Below are 14,857 nucleotides of genomic sequence, written 5' to 3'. Positions count from 1 at the left end.
TGAACTAGTTCACGGCGTTTACTGTGATCTCGGTTACAGTGTTCACTGTGATCTGGCCACAGTAAACGCCGTGAATTGGAGCCTGATTTGCAGTACTTCGGTGCTCAGCGGCGTCAAACTCACAGTGTTTACTGGGGACCAGATGACAGTGAACACTGTAACCGAGATCACAGTGAACGCCGTGAACTAGTTCACAGCAAACGCTGTGAATTGACCTACAGTGAAAACTGGTAATAAATTAACGGCATTTACAGGACATTTTTGGTAGAGTGTACCGAAAGCCAAAAATCCCCCACCACTTTGCACGAAAGATCACGAGCTAGCCGTTCCATTGGCGTCATTTGAACTGGGAAGAAATGAAACAAGCGTGACGTGATACTAGCGAAGCATCCGTATCTGGGACAGTGATCCAGTTGGCTGAGGCGGGGCACGATTTGCGGCGCTTCTCCACAACCCCCTGGGCGCCCCTGGGCGTTGGTGCGCGGCGGGGGCGTCGCCGGCAGATGGTGGTGAGTGGGGAGGGTCTCACGGACAAGTGTATTACTCAGGCGAGACTAAACGTCCGGCTGGGGGGTGCCTCTTCTCTCTAACGACCCAAATAACATTCTCGCTCGCTTGACGTCGTTTCCCGTGGTCAACTTTTCGTCAGCCCATCCCTACCGTCAACAAGGATTCGCCAGTCTTCTTCCACTTTCAAAACTTTCGCGAGAAGAACTGTGGGTGGGATTATCGAGGACACTGTATGTAATCATACCAAAGTCGATACAAAATTAAAAATGGATTTATTTTCGGCAGCTTATACTGTTGTCATGCGCAAAAGCCTGGCCGGAGAGGTGTCGTGGGCGAGCGGGCGAATCCGAGAGCGAAAAATGATGGTCCCCCGACCTGTCGAGACTGCGACGTTCTCAAGAACCACGGGACCCGATCCAATCAACGGTAATGACTGTGCCTCCTAACAACATGGCTGGGTCCGTCTGTGAATGGGGCCTTGTCGCGCTGTCTCTCTCGCACCCCTAGGACGCCAAGGAGTGCGAGTGAGCGTGACTGGTGTTGGGAAACTGCGTACAGGGCTGTGTCGTTGGAGTCAGTCCAATGACAAGGATAAATCTGGCGAATAGTGGCGTGATTGGATCAGTGGGACGCGGGGGCTGAGGGGAAAGGGGAACACCAACAGGTTTTACTCCTGCAGATGCCTTTCATCGACGGGTGGTACGGACGGGTCGTTCGAGTCCCCGTCGGGAGAGATCCGGGGCGTCCTTGGAGGTGGCCGCGGGTCGTGCAGCGTGGGGGTCACCGAGTCATCGGGCCAGCGCCTCGGGCCTCGTCGACTCCCTCGCCTCGGCCTCCGTGCGCAAGCATCGCAAACACTGTTAGGCGACCAGGGCTTTACGTCGGGGACCATGGCGTGGCGCCAGAGTTGTAGCCTCTCAAACGGCGCCACACAGAAAACAAAATGCAACCCACTTTCAGCAAAGTCTCACTGATCATTCCCGGTGCTTCTATCGTTATTTCAGCACGACGGAAAACTAATTAATCTCAGTCGATTTCGATTAATCTCATGACGGCGCAACGATAGTCCAAGCATATCGCTGCTCCGGAAGAGACGGGGTATTCCTGCCTGACGCATGTCAAAGGCTGCCGTGCCGTGGTGAGAGTGGCTCGCAACATCCTTTGTGAAATGCAAATGAGATCTACCGGCTTACTCCGCACATCGCAGTCGTCGCTCGGTCTTTCTCGCATTCAGAGAGAGGGTCCGCATATGGTGCAAGTGAGGCAGAGCAAACAACCGCTGCCAATCGGAATCGGTGTAATGCAATCAAAGAACAACGGAGTCATCCCTCCGCCTCCCCGCGCCGTGCGGCGCTGCCGCCCGCAGGCTGATTTTCAGCGCGCCGTCTCTCTCTCGTCACGTGAAGCCCCGCGGAAGTGCGAGAAAGGCAGAAACCACTGTTGGCCATCGTATTGCTCGATACAGAGAAGCTTCGATTCGTAATTAGTGGTAATTAAAGCCCGACCGCGGCTTGCAGTGCGGGCAGCGCGGCGTTGAATATTGGAGGACCTTGCATTGACGGTTGCGGTGCTGCGGCCTTCGGGGAGCGGGCGGACTCTATCGCCATCCCGGCCAGCCAAAGTCTACAAGATCAACGGCGGGCCGATTCATCCCCCCCCCCCCCCCCGGTCTCAGGGGAGGGGTAAGGGGAACAAGGGGGAAAATGTGCCAGCTCTTACTCATGGCCACCCGCGCCAATTAATTCACGAAAGTGGGCATCAATAACCATACAACGTGATGAAGTGAGCCAAACATTCATCACCGCTGCCGCCCTCACACTCTCGCACACATGCACTACATAGCAGAGGGAGAGAGAAGGACGCACTCGCCAGTGGCGCGGCGCAGGGAGACAGCTGAGTTGTCCAAGTACCGACGGCATGTTGTATTTCCACAGTACGGCCTTGCAGGGGAAAAATCATCACTTTCGTCCAGCGGAGCATGGAGGTGACATCGAGAGGTGGGAGGAGTGGCGGTGGGGACGCGGCAAGCGGATCCAGGAGCCTCACGGTGTCCTGGCGCGCGTGGGACCCACCGGCAGGATAGGTCAAACGTCACACCGTGCCCTCACGAAAATCGCCAGACTCTGATACTCCTCCTCCCTCCCTCTGCTCGTTTCGGCAATCGCGCGCCACGCTCTTACGAACACTGCCAAAAGTCACTAATTAAGTTTGGTGGGGGAAATTGGCCGAAAGGCCGACAGGCCCGCACAAAGCCTTCCTCCCCGATGCGCGACCCGCGCAGCGCGCACACTCCTCGCGCGCTCCCGCCAGGCTGCCAGTCGCCGCGTGCTGAGCGCTCTGATTAACTTTGATATTGCGTTTTTGCGCGCGGCCGGGCGGCCGGGGCACGGCAAGGTCCGCCCCACCATAAAATCTGCGAGGGAAAGCTCCTCCTGTGGGGAAACTGCATAAGTTTGAGGCGGCGGGGTTGCGAACGCAGGGAACGGCGCAACGCGGGGGGACGTGGGGCGGCGGGCGGGGCAAGGCGTCAATCTGCGGAAACGCACATTTGCCGCGCCCGCGCAGCGTCTCTCTGTCTCTCTCGCGCCGCGCCGGGACGCCCCATGAGTGCGAGAGAGGCAGAGAGACAAAAGCACTGTTCGGAAGCACCCTGCATGGGATGCCGTGGATGCGCACCGTGACGACGTCCCGCCAACTGGAGTCGTTTGCTTCGTGTCGGCAAGTGGAGAAGGGACAAGTAGACACACCGTCTCGCAGTCACACGAATCTCCGTTGGAGCGAATTGCGACGAAGATTTAACTAACCCAATTTCAGCCAACAGTAAAGAATACGCTTTTAGTTCTTACAAAAGAAGTTCCCCATTTAATTTGAATAGCTTGGCAGTCAGTTTCGTCGTTTGATGCCTAGTCAGATAGGCCACTTCGGTGGCGGTGGAATGGGGACCGCAGTTCGTGACCAGACTCGCGCGCCGCGTCCTTACAGAATGCGACGAGAAATTAATGTCCACCCCGGTAAACATTCGCCTCGCGACGCGCGGGACGAATCGCGCAATGGAATTTATGGAGCGGGGAAACGTGCACTGCACTTTTATGCAAAAAACGACTCAGGCTTGCTACACTCCCGGGTTTTGTGAGCGACGTGTGATAAGTACGCCAAGGGAAGTGCGGTCTGTGTTTTACACAGAAAACCGTATCCACCCATCCTTGAAACAGGGATATTTTGCCTCCTCCTCATCAAGAAAACAAGCGGTACCTGCCGATCCTTGACCTCAGCCTTACTCTGACCAAGACCAACTCCACATTTGTCCTAGCGGAAAGTTTGGGTTTGGGTGAACAAATATGGCGACCCGCAGCTTAGAGGTACCATACTACTGATGACCTGAGCATCGATTTCAACCAAGTAACTTCAAAAGTGGCCGAAAACTGGGGGACGGGCCTCCAGAATGAATACAAGAGGAAAGTGCTTGATTTCACGCCATTTCGACACGAGTTGAGGAAGCAAGGCATCCTCACACAGGCCGTAAGTGCGTCGCAACCAGCGCGGCTCTTCCAAAGTGAGCATATTGCCGGAACGTAGCGCACGCGGCTCGTGGGGCGTTATTTCTCATATGCCCGCAGTTTGCGGCATTTTTGTGTCCTCTTTTGTTGTCTCTCTCTCTCCCTTCTCGAACCACCTTTCTTCTCTGCCTCGAAACGCCGCCAACCTCCCCCACGCTCCTTGCAACCCTTGTGGTGGCGGCGAAGCGCGGCACAGTGATTCCAAACGGTTCTCTGTCTCTCTCGCATTCACGGGGCGTCCCAAACAAGTCCTAGATCGAGAGAGAAAGAGCACTGGAATCAACCCCCTTGCCAACAAGGGGGGATCCACCGAGCAGCAGCCGAAGCGTACGCGCCATGCGCACCGCGCTGAGCTGTGTCTTCATTTATTTCAATATCTGGCGGGGCAAATTGCTGCAGCCGGTCGGCGGGGCTGATAGCAGTGAATGAAGAGCGGGCTGGAAGTTGCCCGCCTCACTGCCTTAACTAAGTCAGAGAGGGGAAACAGAGGGAGAGACGGAGGGAGAGGAGGGAGGAAAGGTTCCCGACCCTTAACTCCCGGGGCCTTCCCCCCATCCCCAACAAACGTAAGTCTGCTAACTGAATTCCGACACTTCTTTCGGAATCCCATCCTCCTCGTCGCAAAGCTGACGCAAACAGTGAGTCCAGTTATCACTCCGACACCCACGCCACCCACCCCCCAGCCGTCGGAAGCACTCCTCGTTCGAGACGCGGCGGATTTGTGAGCAGGTAGTCTGTAATTGGTGGATTACGGATATGCGCCTCCACCTCCATACTGGGCGCTCTTTGCTGAATTCACCCCTCACAAAGTCACTTCCACGTCACACGGCCGCTATGCAGAAAACGCGACGTCAAGAATCCGAAGCGTGAAATTTATACCATTTTTTCCAGTGAATTACTGTAACTTCAACAGCTTTTCCCGTAAACGTCGTAGGCCATGAGGTTTTTTTTCGGTGTAGCCCTATTGATGTGGCGGCAGCGTGTAGGCTCCGGGTAATGGTCTGGCATTGAGGGCTTAACCCCCGCGGCCTGGCGCTGTCACCAGTAAGACAAGCCGCCATTAGGCAAACATGTGCAGGCCTCGGCACGGCCCCGGGCACTAGGGAGATCATTCATTCGGAGGGATAATTCCGCACAGTGTCGCTCATGGGGCGTCCCGTACGAGTGCGAGAGAGACAGGGCGACGAAGCACTGTTCCGAATCAGACCATCGCGAGTGCCGCGGGTCCAGGCCGCGGGTCCGGGTGGCCACTCACAGTGAGGGGTCTGCTATAAACAAAGAGGTAAATAAAATAAGACCAAAGTGCGCTCGAAAGTGAGTCGTTCCACGGGACAATGCGCGGACTGTCACGCTTTCCAGGGAAGAAGTGCTGGCCGCTGCAGATGCCCGCCACGTGTGGAGTAATATTCCCATTGGGCCCCTCGGCAGAGTGTCATCGCTCTTTCTCTCGCGCCCCTGCGCTGACCTACGCTGGCCAAGCGACCAGCCAGTCCTTGTCTTTTTGCCGTGGATGCTGCTCGATGCGGTGTTGTCCACGACAACAGCAAAGCAGTGTAAGCAGTGCAGGTCGGCCGCAAACTACCCCCAACCAACCCTCGCATCGATAATCATGGGTTTTGCTCCACCTGAGCGGCAGCGGGTGCTGCAGGGATAGCTAATAGCCGCCAGACAGACAGACGGACTTACACAGGAGTCGTGGCATGCGCAATGCGGTGCGCCCTGTGGGTAGGCAGTGCATCGGATGCAACTACGCCCCAGTAACAAGGGCGCTGGAGTGTGCATGCACTCATACACTCACACACTCGCCCACTCACAGAGCGATCATAGAGACAGCCAGCATTGTTCTGCTTGCAGACCGTGTCCGTGGCCGTGTCTGTGCTGACGCTCACCTTCATCTCCCTGGAGCGCTGGTACGCCATCTGCTTCCCGCTGCAGTTCCGCTCCACCATCAGCAGGGCCAAGAGGGCCATCATCTTCATCTGGGCGCTGGCACTCCTGTTCGGTGAGTCTCGGACACTTTCTCATTACGGACGGGTAATCGAATTTTTCTCGCTCCCGCTGAATGAGCAGGAGTGCGACGAACAACCCATTAGGTAATTTCATTCTGACGTTTTCCATAATGATAAAACGCCGGCGCCACGAAACGTCTCGCTGTGCGCCGAGAAACTTTGTTATGGGGTCGCCGCGTCGCCGCGTTGCCGGGGAGGTGTGAGCAGCAGGTGTGTGGTGTTGTGGCGGGGTGTGGTCTCGGCCGGTCGCCTGCATACACACATACACTCTCGTGCGCGAAAGCGGCGGCCGGGTCGGGCGTTGGCTTAAACTATGCCGAGCTTTCCTGCCTTACTGCGTCATAAACCTTGGTGTGGCCGTGCGGCGCCGTGCGGGAAGGTTAGCGGTAGCGGCAACAGCGGCAACCGGGGCAGGTCTGACTTACGGCTGAACCAGCCCCAGCGTCCGAGCGGAGCGGGGCCACGCTCCACGCGCGACCTGCATGCGGCCAGCTGCGTGCGTGGACTCCCGACGCGCCTCAGTAGTAAGGGTCCCCCAAAGTCGCGGAGTACTCCCCTCAGCAGTAAGGGTTCCCCAAAGTCGCGGACTGCCCGCCTCAGTAGTAAGGGTCCCCCAAAGTCGCGGACTGCCCGCCTCAGTAGTAAGGGTTCCCCAAAGTCGCGGACTGCCCGCCTCAGTAGTAAGGGTCCCCCAAAGTCGCGGACTGCCCGCCTCAGTAGTAAGGGTTCCCCAAAGTCGCGGACTGTTCACCTCGCCTCAGTAGCAAGGCCCCCCCTAAAGTCGCGGACTGCTCGCCTCGCACCGCGGGGCACGCGGCCAGCAGGGGGCCTTCGGTTTGTGACCGAGCAGGGGCCGAAAGGGGTCGTTAGAGGCGGTGGGCCGTGGGCGCGTGCGAGGGGGAGGGGGAGGGGTAGGAGGTGGGGGAGGGAAGGGGTGTCATTACTTTGTCGGAATTAGTGGCCTCCCGTCGACGATCATCCACAGCGTCCGGGACGCGACCCTTCATTTCCAGGCTCGCTTCCATCAGAATTAACAACAATTGCGATGAAAAAAATAGGATTTCCTAACACCGTATTTTAACCTTTCTATTTTTCATTTTAATTGGAATTTAAATGGTTTTTCCGTTCTTTTTCAGACATTCCCGAGCTGGTAGTGCTGCACACGGAGCAGAAAAAGTTCAACGTGGACTCGGTGCTGCTGACGCAGTGCTGCCCCTCGTGGACGCCGGAGACGGACATGGTGTTCCACTGCGTCAAGAGCCTGTTCCTGTACTTCCTGCCGCTGGGCTTCATGCTCATCGCCTACTGCCAGATCGCCAGGGTGCTGTGGGACGAGAAGTACTTCCCGGAGGAAGGTGAGGTTAGGTTAGGTGAGGTTAGGTGAGATAAGGTTAGGTGGGGTTAGGTTAGGTCACTTCAGCGGACATGCTTCGCCCTGTAAGAAAATGTGAACGTGGTAACACATTGCTCGCGCTCCAGAGAACACTTTTTATTGATCGCAAAAGTTCTCTCTTATCCACGCTGGATTTCTCACAGTTGCAGCGTCGCCCACCAGGTATTAGTTTTTCGCTGCAAGCTGCGACGAGGGCTGGCCTCACATCATATTGCCCCGCAGGCTGCGAGGAGTGCTAGCGGGGCTAGGCTCACAGCATATTGCCCCCATTCCCGTAACGGAAATCACACGCAGCGGCGCATGGCGCTGTTGTCTTTGCCGATCCGTTCCCATTGCCGGCTTATCGGCGAGTGTTTTCCCGCAGCGAGTGAGCACCGCGCCGAAAGCTGAAGAGCAGCCAAAACCCCCCGAGCGCGGCGTTAGCGCCGTGCTCGCTCATCCCCGTGCGGACTTGGGTGCAACGGACTTAGCGAGTTGGCCGGCAGAGCTGGCGGAGCTGGCAGAGCCGACGGAGCGGGCCGGCCTTGCCTGGCAGGCGGTGCCTGGGGCTGGCGGGGTGAGGGGTGGGGGTGGGGGTGGGGTGGCGGCCGGGCGCCAAGTGGACTGCAAGTTTCATATCCCCGCTGCCGCCGCTGCTGTGTGCCGAGGCCAGCCTGGGCCCCGTGCTCGTATATCCAGCGCGACGCGCGGCGTGCGGGCGCTTACTCACTTTCTGAAATACCGTCACCAGAGCCGCTTTAACTCAAACTGACTTACATCTCAGGGCCTCGTTACTCTTCAAGTTTACGAACCGCGTCCCCAAGTGCCGCTTCCGCGGCGAATCCGTCACAGAGACTCACTGAGACTGTTTGTTGTTGCAGCGGCCATGACGGTGGACGCCGTGGGCCGCACCGGCCGCACCGGCCAGACCCTCGGCCACGGCCTCGCCCAGGGCAGACGCAGCGGCTGGCGGGTTCGCACCCGCTCCAGGCGGAAGGCCGCCAAGATGCTGGTCGCCGTCGTGCTGCTGTTCGCCATCTGCTACCTGCCGGTGCACCTGCTCAGCATCTTGCGGTAGGTGCCAGTAGGTGCGCGGCGTGTTCCTCAGCCGGACATCGCCGCAAACTTCGGCCGCCAGAGGGCACCGCGTCAGTGGGTCCCGCCTCAGGGGTAGGCCGCCGTAGCTCAAGCCGCTCACAAACAGGGGCGGGTCGGACGGGTCTCTGCGCAAGCTGACTCGCTCGCTGACTGCACTCGGCTTGCCTCAGCGGTTCCGAGAAAGAACCTCCACCACGCGCCTCCTCCCATGTTTGCGATGAACGTCCTGAACTCTCTCAAAGCAAGCCCAGCTGGGACCCGGAGCCGCGAGAGCTGGCGGGTAGTCGCTGCCAACTTATTGAGGGCGCCTTTGCAGTGTGGCTTGTGAATGGCAGCCAGGTGCTGTAAAGGTGACAAACGCGGCTGCAGCGCCGCCCGCCCCTCGGCCCGCCCCGCCCCTAGCGGACCGCGTCCGAAGCCACGGCGCGCCACCCGCGCCTTCGTGGGTTCCACAGGCTCGCTTCGAACGCAGCCAGCCTGCTCATTTCACGGCGCCACTCCGGGCACCCCCAGCCACCGCCTGGCCGCCCTGCCTGGCCGCCCTGCCTGGCCGCCCTGCCTGGCCGCCCTGCCTGGCCGCCCTGCCTGGCCGCCCTGCCTGGCCGCCCTGCCTGGCCGCCTGGCCGCAGTGGTGCTGAAAATAGCGAGCCACGTCCATTCATTTCGCTTTCGTCGCCTTTCGCCCAAGCTGCTGTCAAATTGGCGGCAAGGCGCGAGGGGCCGGGGCAGGGGGAGGGAAGGAAAGAGAGGGCTGGTCCAGCTGTGCGCGTGCCACTCGCTCGACCCTATTCCGGAGGGACGGTGTCCAGTAAAGGGCTGGTTTCATTCCGAACGGTGCTTTCGTCGCTCTGTCTCTCTCGTACGCCGATGAGGGGTTGCGAGTGAGGCAGAGCGATGAAAGCACCGTTCGGAATCGGACTGCTTAAAGCGGCGACACATCAGCATGTCCAGCAGGGAATGGGCGGCCGGGCCCTGGCCACGCTCGAGCCACGCTCGGCTCGACAGCGACAGGTTTTAGCCTCCCTCGGTCTAATGCGCTGCGTGATATCCCCTCGACGTCCCTCGGGAGCGTGACAGGACGTGGCGGTGCGAGCCAGGCGCCTGTCACCAGTCACCACACGTGGAGGTTTATTGTGGAGTCTCTTCGGCCCGGGCATCATGCCGATCAAAACGGAGACAGAGTTGGTATCTTTCCCTCAATGTGTTCGGGGTCCTTGGGGCTTCTTCGGCAGATCACTCCCTCCGTCTCGCTCTCTCCGCCCGCCACAGGTAGGGCTCTAATGTGAGTGCAGGCCGGGCCGGGCCGGGCCGGGCACACCAAGGCGCAAGGGGGTATTCACTCAGGTATTAGTCGGTCGAAGGGTGTGTAATAGCCCTGTAATAGTTCCTGTAATAGGTAATATCTGTGTAATTGCTGTAATATGGTGTATTACCTATAATGGCCCCGTAATAGGTGTAATAGGAGTGTAATTGATGTGTAATAGGTGGTAATAGTAACACAGAAATCGTTTAAAATGTCAGAAAAGAGCGTTGTTGTGACGGTATTTGTTATGAAATAGCTGTAATTGTTATGTATTAGCTGTAATTGGTGTGTAATACTGTGTAATTTATGTAATGACTGTATTTGATGTAATAGTCAGTAATTGCTTTCATAGCTCTCTAATAGTTCTGTAATCGTCGATTTTCTTCGATATAATCGCCTGTAATTGGTGAAATAGTATTGTAATAGGTCTGTAATAGCCGTAATAGTGAGGTAATACCTGTAATTGACAGATTAGCTAATAGGATGTAATTCATGTAATACTTTTCAAAAGGTATTAGTATGTCGACCACTTTTAGGAGTGAATACCCCCTTGCCAAGGCGCTCCCCGAGGACGCTTTCTCCCTGCCTCTCTTTCTCCAGCCTTTGTGTGCTGCTCCTTCCGAGTCGTGTCCTGTGCCGCGTCCTCGGCAGCGCGGCAGTGTGGCAGCGCCCTCCGCGAGCAACCCCTGGCTCCGTTCCGGTAACGTTTCGCGTGCCCTGCCGTCAGTCAAAGCGCCTCGACGACAACGCCGTGCCGTTCGCGACCCCCGCCGCACCCCCCCCCCCTCTCCTTCGCCCCGACGGCCCGCACGTGGCCCGCGGCACGCGTCGCGTGTGTCGCGTGACCGGGCCAGGCATTCCGTGCGTCGCCGCGTCGCCGTCCCGACCTGACTTTGACAGTCCGCGGAGCGACGGAGCGACGGAGCGACGCGGAGCATGTCTCCGAGAAGTGACGTAACTCAGCTGCTTCCCCCCTACCACCACTCTACGCTCTTACCCCGCTGTAATAGTCCTCCACCCACACCCCCCCCCCCCCCCCCCCCTCCGCCACCTGCCCGCCTCCTCCACCACCCGCACCACCTGTCGGCTGTCCGCACCGACTACCTAGGCGGTCACACACGCAAATTAGCAGCCCGGGGGCAGCCCGGCGGCTAGCCTGATTCCGAGAGTCGGTTCCGTCGCTCTGTCTCTCTCGCACTCGTAGAGCGTCCCGTGGAGGTGCGGGAGAGACAGAGCGAGGGAAGCGACTCTCCGAAGGAGCCTGCTGCTCTCGGACTCCCCGGGCTGGGCGGCTCCTAGGCGCGCCGCACAGTGGGCCAGAAGACCGGTGGAGGCGGCCAAAACTCTAGAGGCGTTTTGAGCTCCAGAGTCGCTGAACAGGACTCGAACCGAACGTGTGACCCCACCAATGGATTCCTCGTTCGGAGAGCAATCCATTGGTGGGGTCACACGTTCCGTTCGAGTCCTGCATAGCGACTCTAGAGCTCAAAACGCGTCTAGAGTTTTGGCCGCCTCCGCCGGTCTTCTGGCCCACTGTGCGCCGCCCCGACGCCCGGCCCGGCCCGGCCCGCCCCCTCGGCGTCGGAATCCCTGAGTGGCACACCCAAAAACAAAAGTCGACGACGGCTTTCCGAGATCGTTTGCGAGATGGAAAACTTAGGACTGGACACAACGGGGAGCGCGCCGACGGTTCCCGTTCACGCCAACACATTCGCTCACTCACACTCAGTCGTCCTCTTTCTTTGCGATGCTTTCCCCGAAAAATAAAAAATTGGAGAGCACCCCTTGCTGAGAGGCTCCCCTCCCGTCACTGCCGAGCCAGATTCGTTCCGTCATTGTTGCGAGGCCGTCGTCGTCCTCAACCTGTGGCTGTACCACGACCTGCGTCGGGCCCGTGCCGCCCGTACCGCCCGAGCCGCGCGGAACGGAAAAGTTGGAGGTGACTGTTTTGCGACCGCCATCACCGCGCTGACCGTCCCCTCGGTGGCGTTCAGAGTGTAGGAGTTCGGCGGCCCTGGCCGAGGCCCCGGCGGCATTCTTGCTGGCGAGCGAGGAAGTTGGCGACGTCCGCCGTGTGACTCGGCGGACTCGGCGACTCGGACAAGAAGTGCCGGCCCATCTCGTGGCAGAGATTAGGCCAGGGGCAGGAAGCTCCCCGCGCGACGAGGCCAGTCAGTGAGCCCAACTTTTTTATTAGACATTTCATTCCCGCTAAGAGGCACCCCTCGTCCCCGCCGGCCGCCCCCACAGTCCGCGCGGTCCGAGCGCGCCGCCACAGCGCCCTTTGTGCCATCGATTTGTCTGCAGCTGGCTCCCCGGGCACGCCGCCACCGACCGCCACCGCAGATGCTCCCCTATCATCACTGTAAATCCAGAGAGAGATCCAGCCGGCGATACTCGGAAGTAACCCACCGCATCACGGAGAACCCTCCGCGACCTGCAAACAAAACGCGTGTTTATACATTTATAGATGCTAATCGGATAAAGTCTGTAAGCACGGTAAATTTAATACGCAGTTTTTAATCGTCTGTTTTTAAACGCGTTTGTTGTGAGTCACATCTCTTTTCAGCATTTTTTTTTTCGCAATAATAAGAGTAAAAGCAACTGAAATTGAATTTTTTCCTCGTTCCATCCCCTTTACGGGAATCAACGGTCGCTGAGGGTCCTCTGGGCAGGCCTGGGCGGGGCGCGGGGCGCGGATCGGGGAGGCGGGGCTCGTTTCACGTCCAGTCAATCTACGTGCAAATGAAGGCAATGCGAGGCAATGCGAGGCAGTGCCCCGGCCGGCGTCGCCGTGTCGCCGCCCCGCTGCAGGTGAAAGCGCAGCGGCAAGGCAGACGCAACCCTGCTGTGCGCGCATGGGTTGTTAGGTTAGGTTAGGTAATTTACTAGCCAGGGGAAGGCCTTCGGCCTCGATGCTGAGCTGGATTCTGCTGGAGATGGAAATGCATTTTCATCAGTAGTAAATTTGGATGTGTTTATTTTGAAAACGAGCCTCTTTTCTTTTCGGGGGGGGGGGGGGGGGGGGTGATAGCCAGGAAGTATGCTTTTGCGCGAAGGATTGTGATTCCGCAATGGTTGGTTTCTCCTTGAATCGACGGAAGGCTATTTAATAATCTAAAACTAAATGTTCCAACCAATTCTAACCTAACCTAACGGGCTCGTGACAGATCTTACTCTACCCGTGACAGATCTTACCCTACTCTCGACAGATCTTATTCTCAAACTAAATGGTCCAACCAATCCTAACCTAACCTAACGGGCTCGTGACAGATCTTACTCTACTCGTGACAGATCTTACCCTACTCTCGACCGATCTTATTCTCAAACTAAATGTTCCAACCAATCCTAACCTAACCTAACGGGCACGTGACAGATCTTACTCTACCCGTGACAGGATCTTACCCTACTCTCGACAGATCTTATTCTCAAACTAAATGGTCCAACCAATCCTAACCTAACCTAACGGGCTCGTGACAGATCTTTCTCTACTCGTGACAGATCTTTCCCTACTCTCGACCGATCTTATTCTCAAACTAAATGGCAGCTTGGCGTACGACTATGGAGCTTGGACTATTGAGCTTGGACTATTGAGCTTGGACTATAGAATATGGACTATGGAGCTTAGACTATGGAGCTTGGACTATGGAGCTTGGACTATAGAGCTTGGACTATAGAGCTTGGACTATGGAGCTTGGACTATGTATACGCATATGAATATAGTAAAAATAAACAGAGGAAGATACCTCTTGTAAACTAAAGGTATCGGGGGGGGGGATCGGACAAATGAGCTATTCAAAATCCCAAACAGGGTGCTTCGCTTCGCTCAGCAAACACAGGAGAGTATCAACAGACTACACTTCGAACGCGGCGGACTCCAGCGGTTGATCCGAGTCCCTGCGTTCTGATCTGAAAACGTGCCTTTGAACAGCTGGCCCGCTGCGCGACGTCCCCTTTGGTCCCAGCTCTGTTAAAAAATAAGGTTGAAGCAAATCGACTGAAACGATCACGATTAGTTATCGCCGTTTATTGACTAAGAAGTCATGTGGTACTGACAGTGGTACTTGACAGTGGTCAAAACGATGCTACCCGGTCAGCAACCAAATTTTTGTTGGTACGACCAAACTTCCTACTCTTTAGAGTTTGGCTGTCGCTGCGAGCGCAGTGCAGTGGCGGCGTCGAGTGCATCGCGATGGGGCGAGCGAGCAATGGGACGGCCATTGGCGGTGCTGGAGTCCTCGCTGGAGTAAAAAGGTGGAGAGGGGCATTAGGCAGGCGAGCACGTCATCCAAGACTCGTTACACGCACTCACGAGGCAGAGAGAGGGAGAGCGAGGAGGGAGAGAGAGAGAGAGAGAGAGAGAGAGAGAGAGAGAGAGAGAGAGAGAGAGAGAGAGAGAGAGAGAGAGAGAGAGAAACTCTTATCGCGGTGGATGACCTTCGGCGCGCCCTTTTAGAGCGCACTGAAAGAAACCCTACTCGAAGATGGGCGTCCGATGTTCTTGTGCCGCGTTTGCGTTAATCTTGCGATGTTCCCACCCAGCCGGCCCATGGTGTGGCGGTGCGAGAGAGACGGGCGTTAGCGGCGAGGCCTTTCGGAGAGGATTGGGCGAGCTGGAGCAGGCTGGAGATGCGCGCGAGTGGAGGAAGATCGGGGTCAAGGAGTCAGCACTCCGTTTCAGCTTGAGCGATTTGCAGTGCATTCAAACGACGCATAGTTCGCACCATTTTCGCCAACTAGAATGGCCGTTGAAAGCGCACGTACGCCCCCCATCCCCCGATGAAAAACATCAAGTTAACTAAGTGCTGCCGAAAAATTTTCACCTTGAAGGCAAACTTTTGAAGGCCGTGCGCGCTTCGTGCGCTCGTAGTGGCTCGGTGCGCTCCTTTCTGGTAGGTCCTGTGACGGGGTTGGGGAAGGGAGGGGGAGGGGGAGGGGGAGGGGGAGGGGGAGGGGGAGGGGAGGGGGAGGGGGAGGGGAGGGGGAGGGGGAGGGGGAGGGGGAGGGG

The 14,857-nt window shown here is 57.6% G+C and overlaps 1 protein-coding gene across 1 annotated transcript in view; it reads left to right on the top strand.

Moving 5' to 3' along the window:
• Positions 1-14,857, top strand: part of LOC117643454 (orexin receptor type 1-like) — a 34,075-nt gene that overhangs the window by 15,122 nt on the left and 4,096 nt on the right. The window contains exons 3-5 of the mRNA XM_034382371.1: positions 5,922-6,069; positions 7,213-7,446; positions 8,330-8,522. Coding sequence (XP_034238262.1) covers positions 5,922-6,069; positions 7,213-7,446; positions 8,330-8,522 — 575 coding nt within the window. The remainder of the gene's footprint in view (positions 1-5,921; positions 6,070-7,212; positions 7,447-8,329; positions 8,523-14,857) is intronic.

Source organism: Thrips palmi, unplaced genomic scaffold (genome assembly GCF_012932325.1).
Source record: "Thrips palmi isolate BJ-2018 unplaced genomic scaffold, TpBJ-2018v1 HiC_scaffold_17, whole genome shotgun sequence".
Classification (NCBI taxonomy): Eukaryota; Metazoa; Arthropoda; class Insecta; order Thysanoptera; family Thripidae; genus Thrips; species Thrips palmi.
Note: the sequence above shows the minus strand (reverse complement) of the source record. Positions and strands in the feature narration are given on the sequence as shown.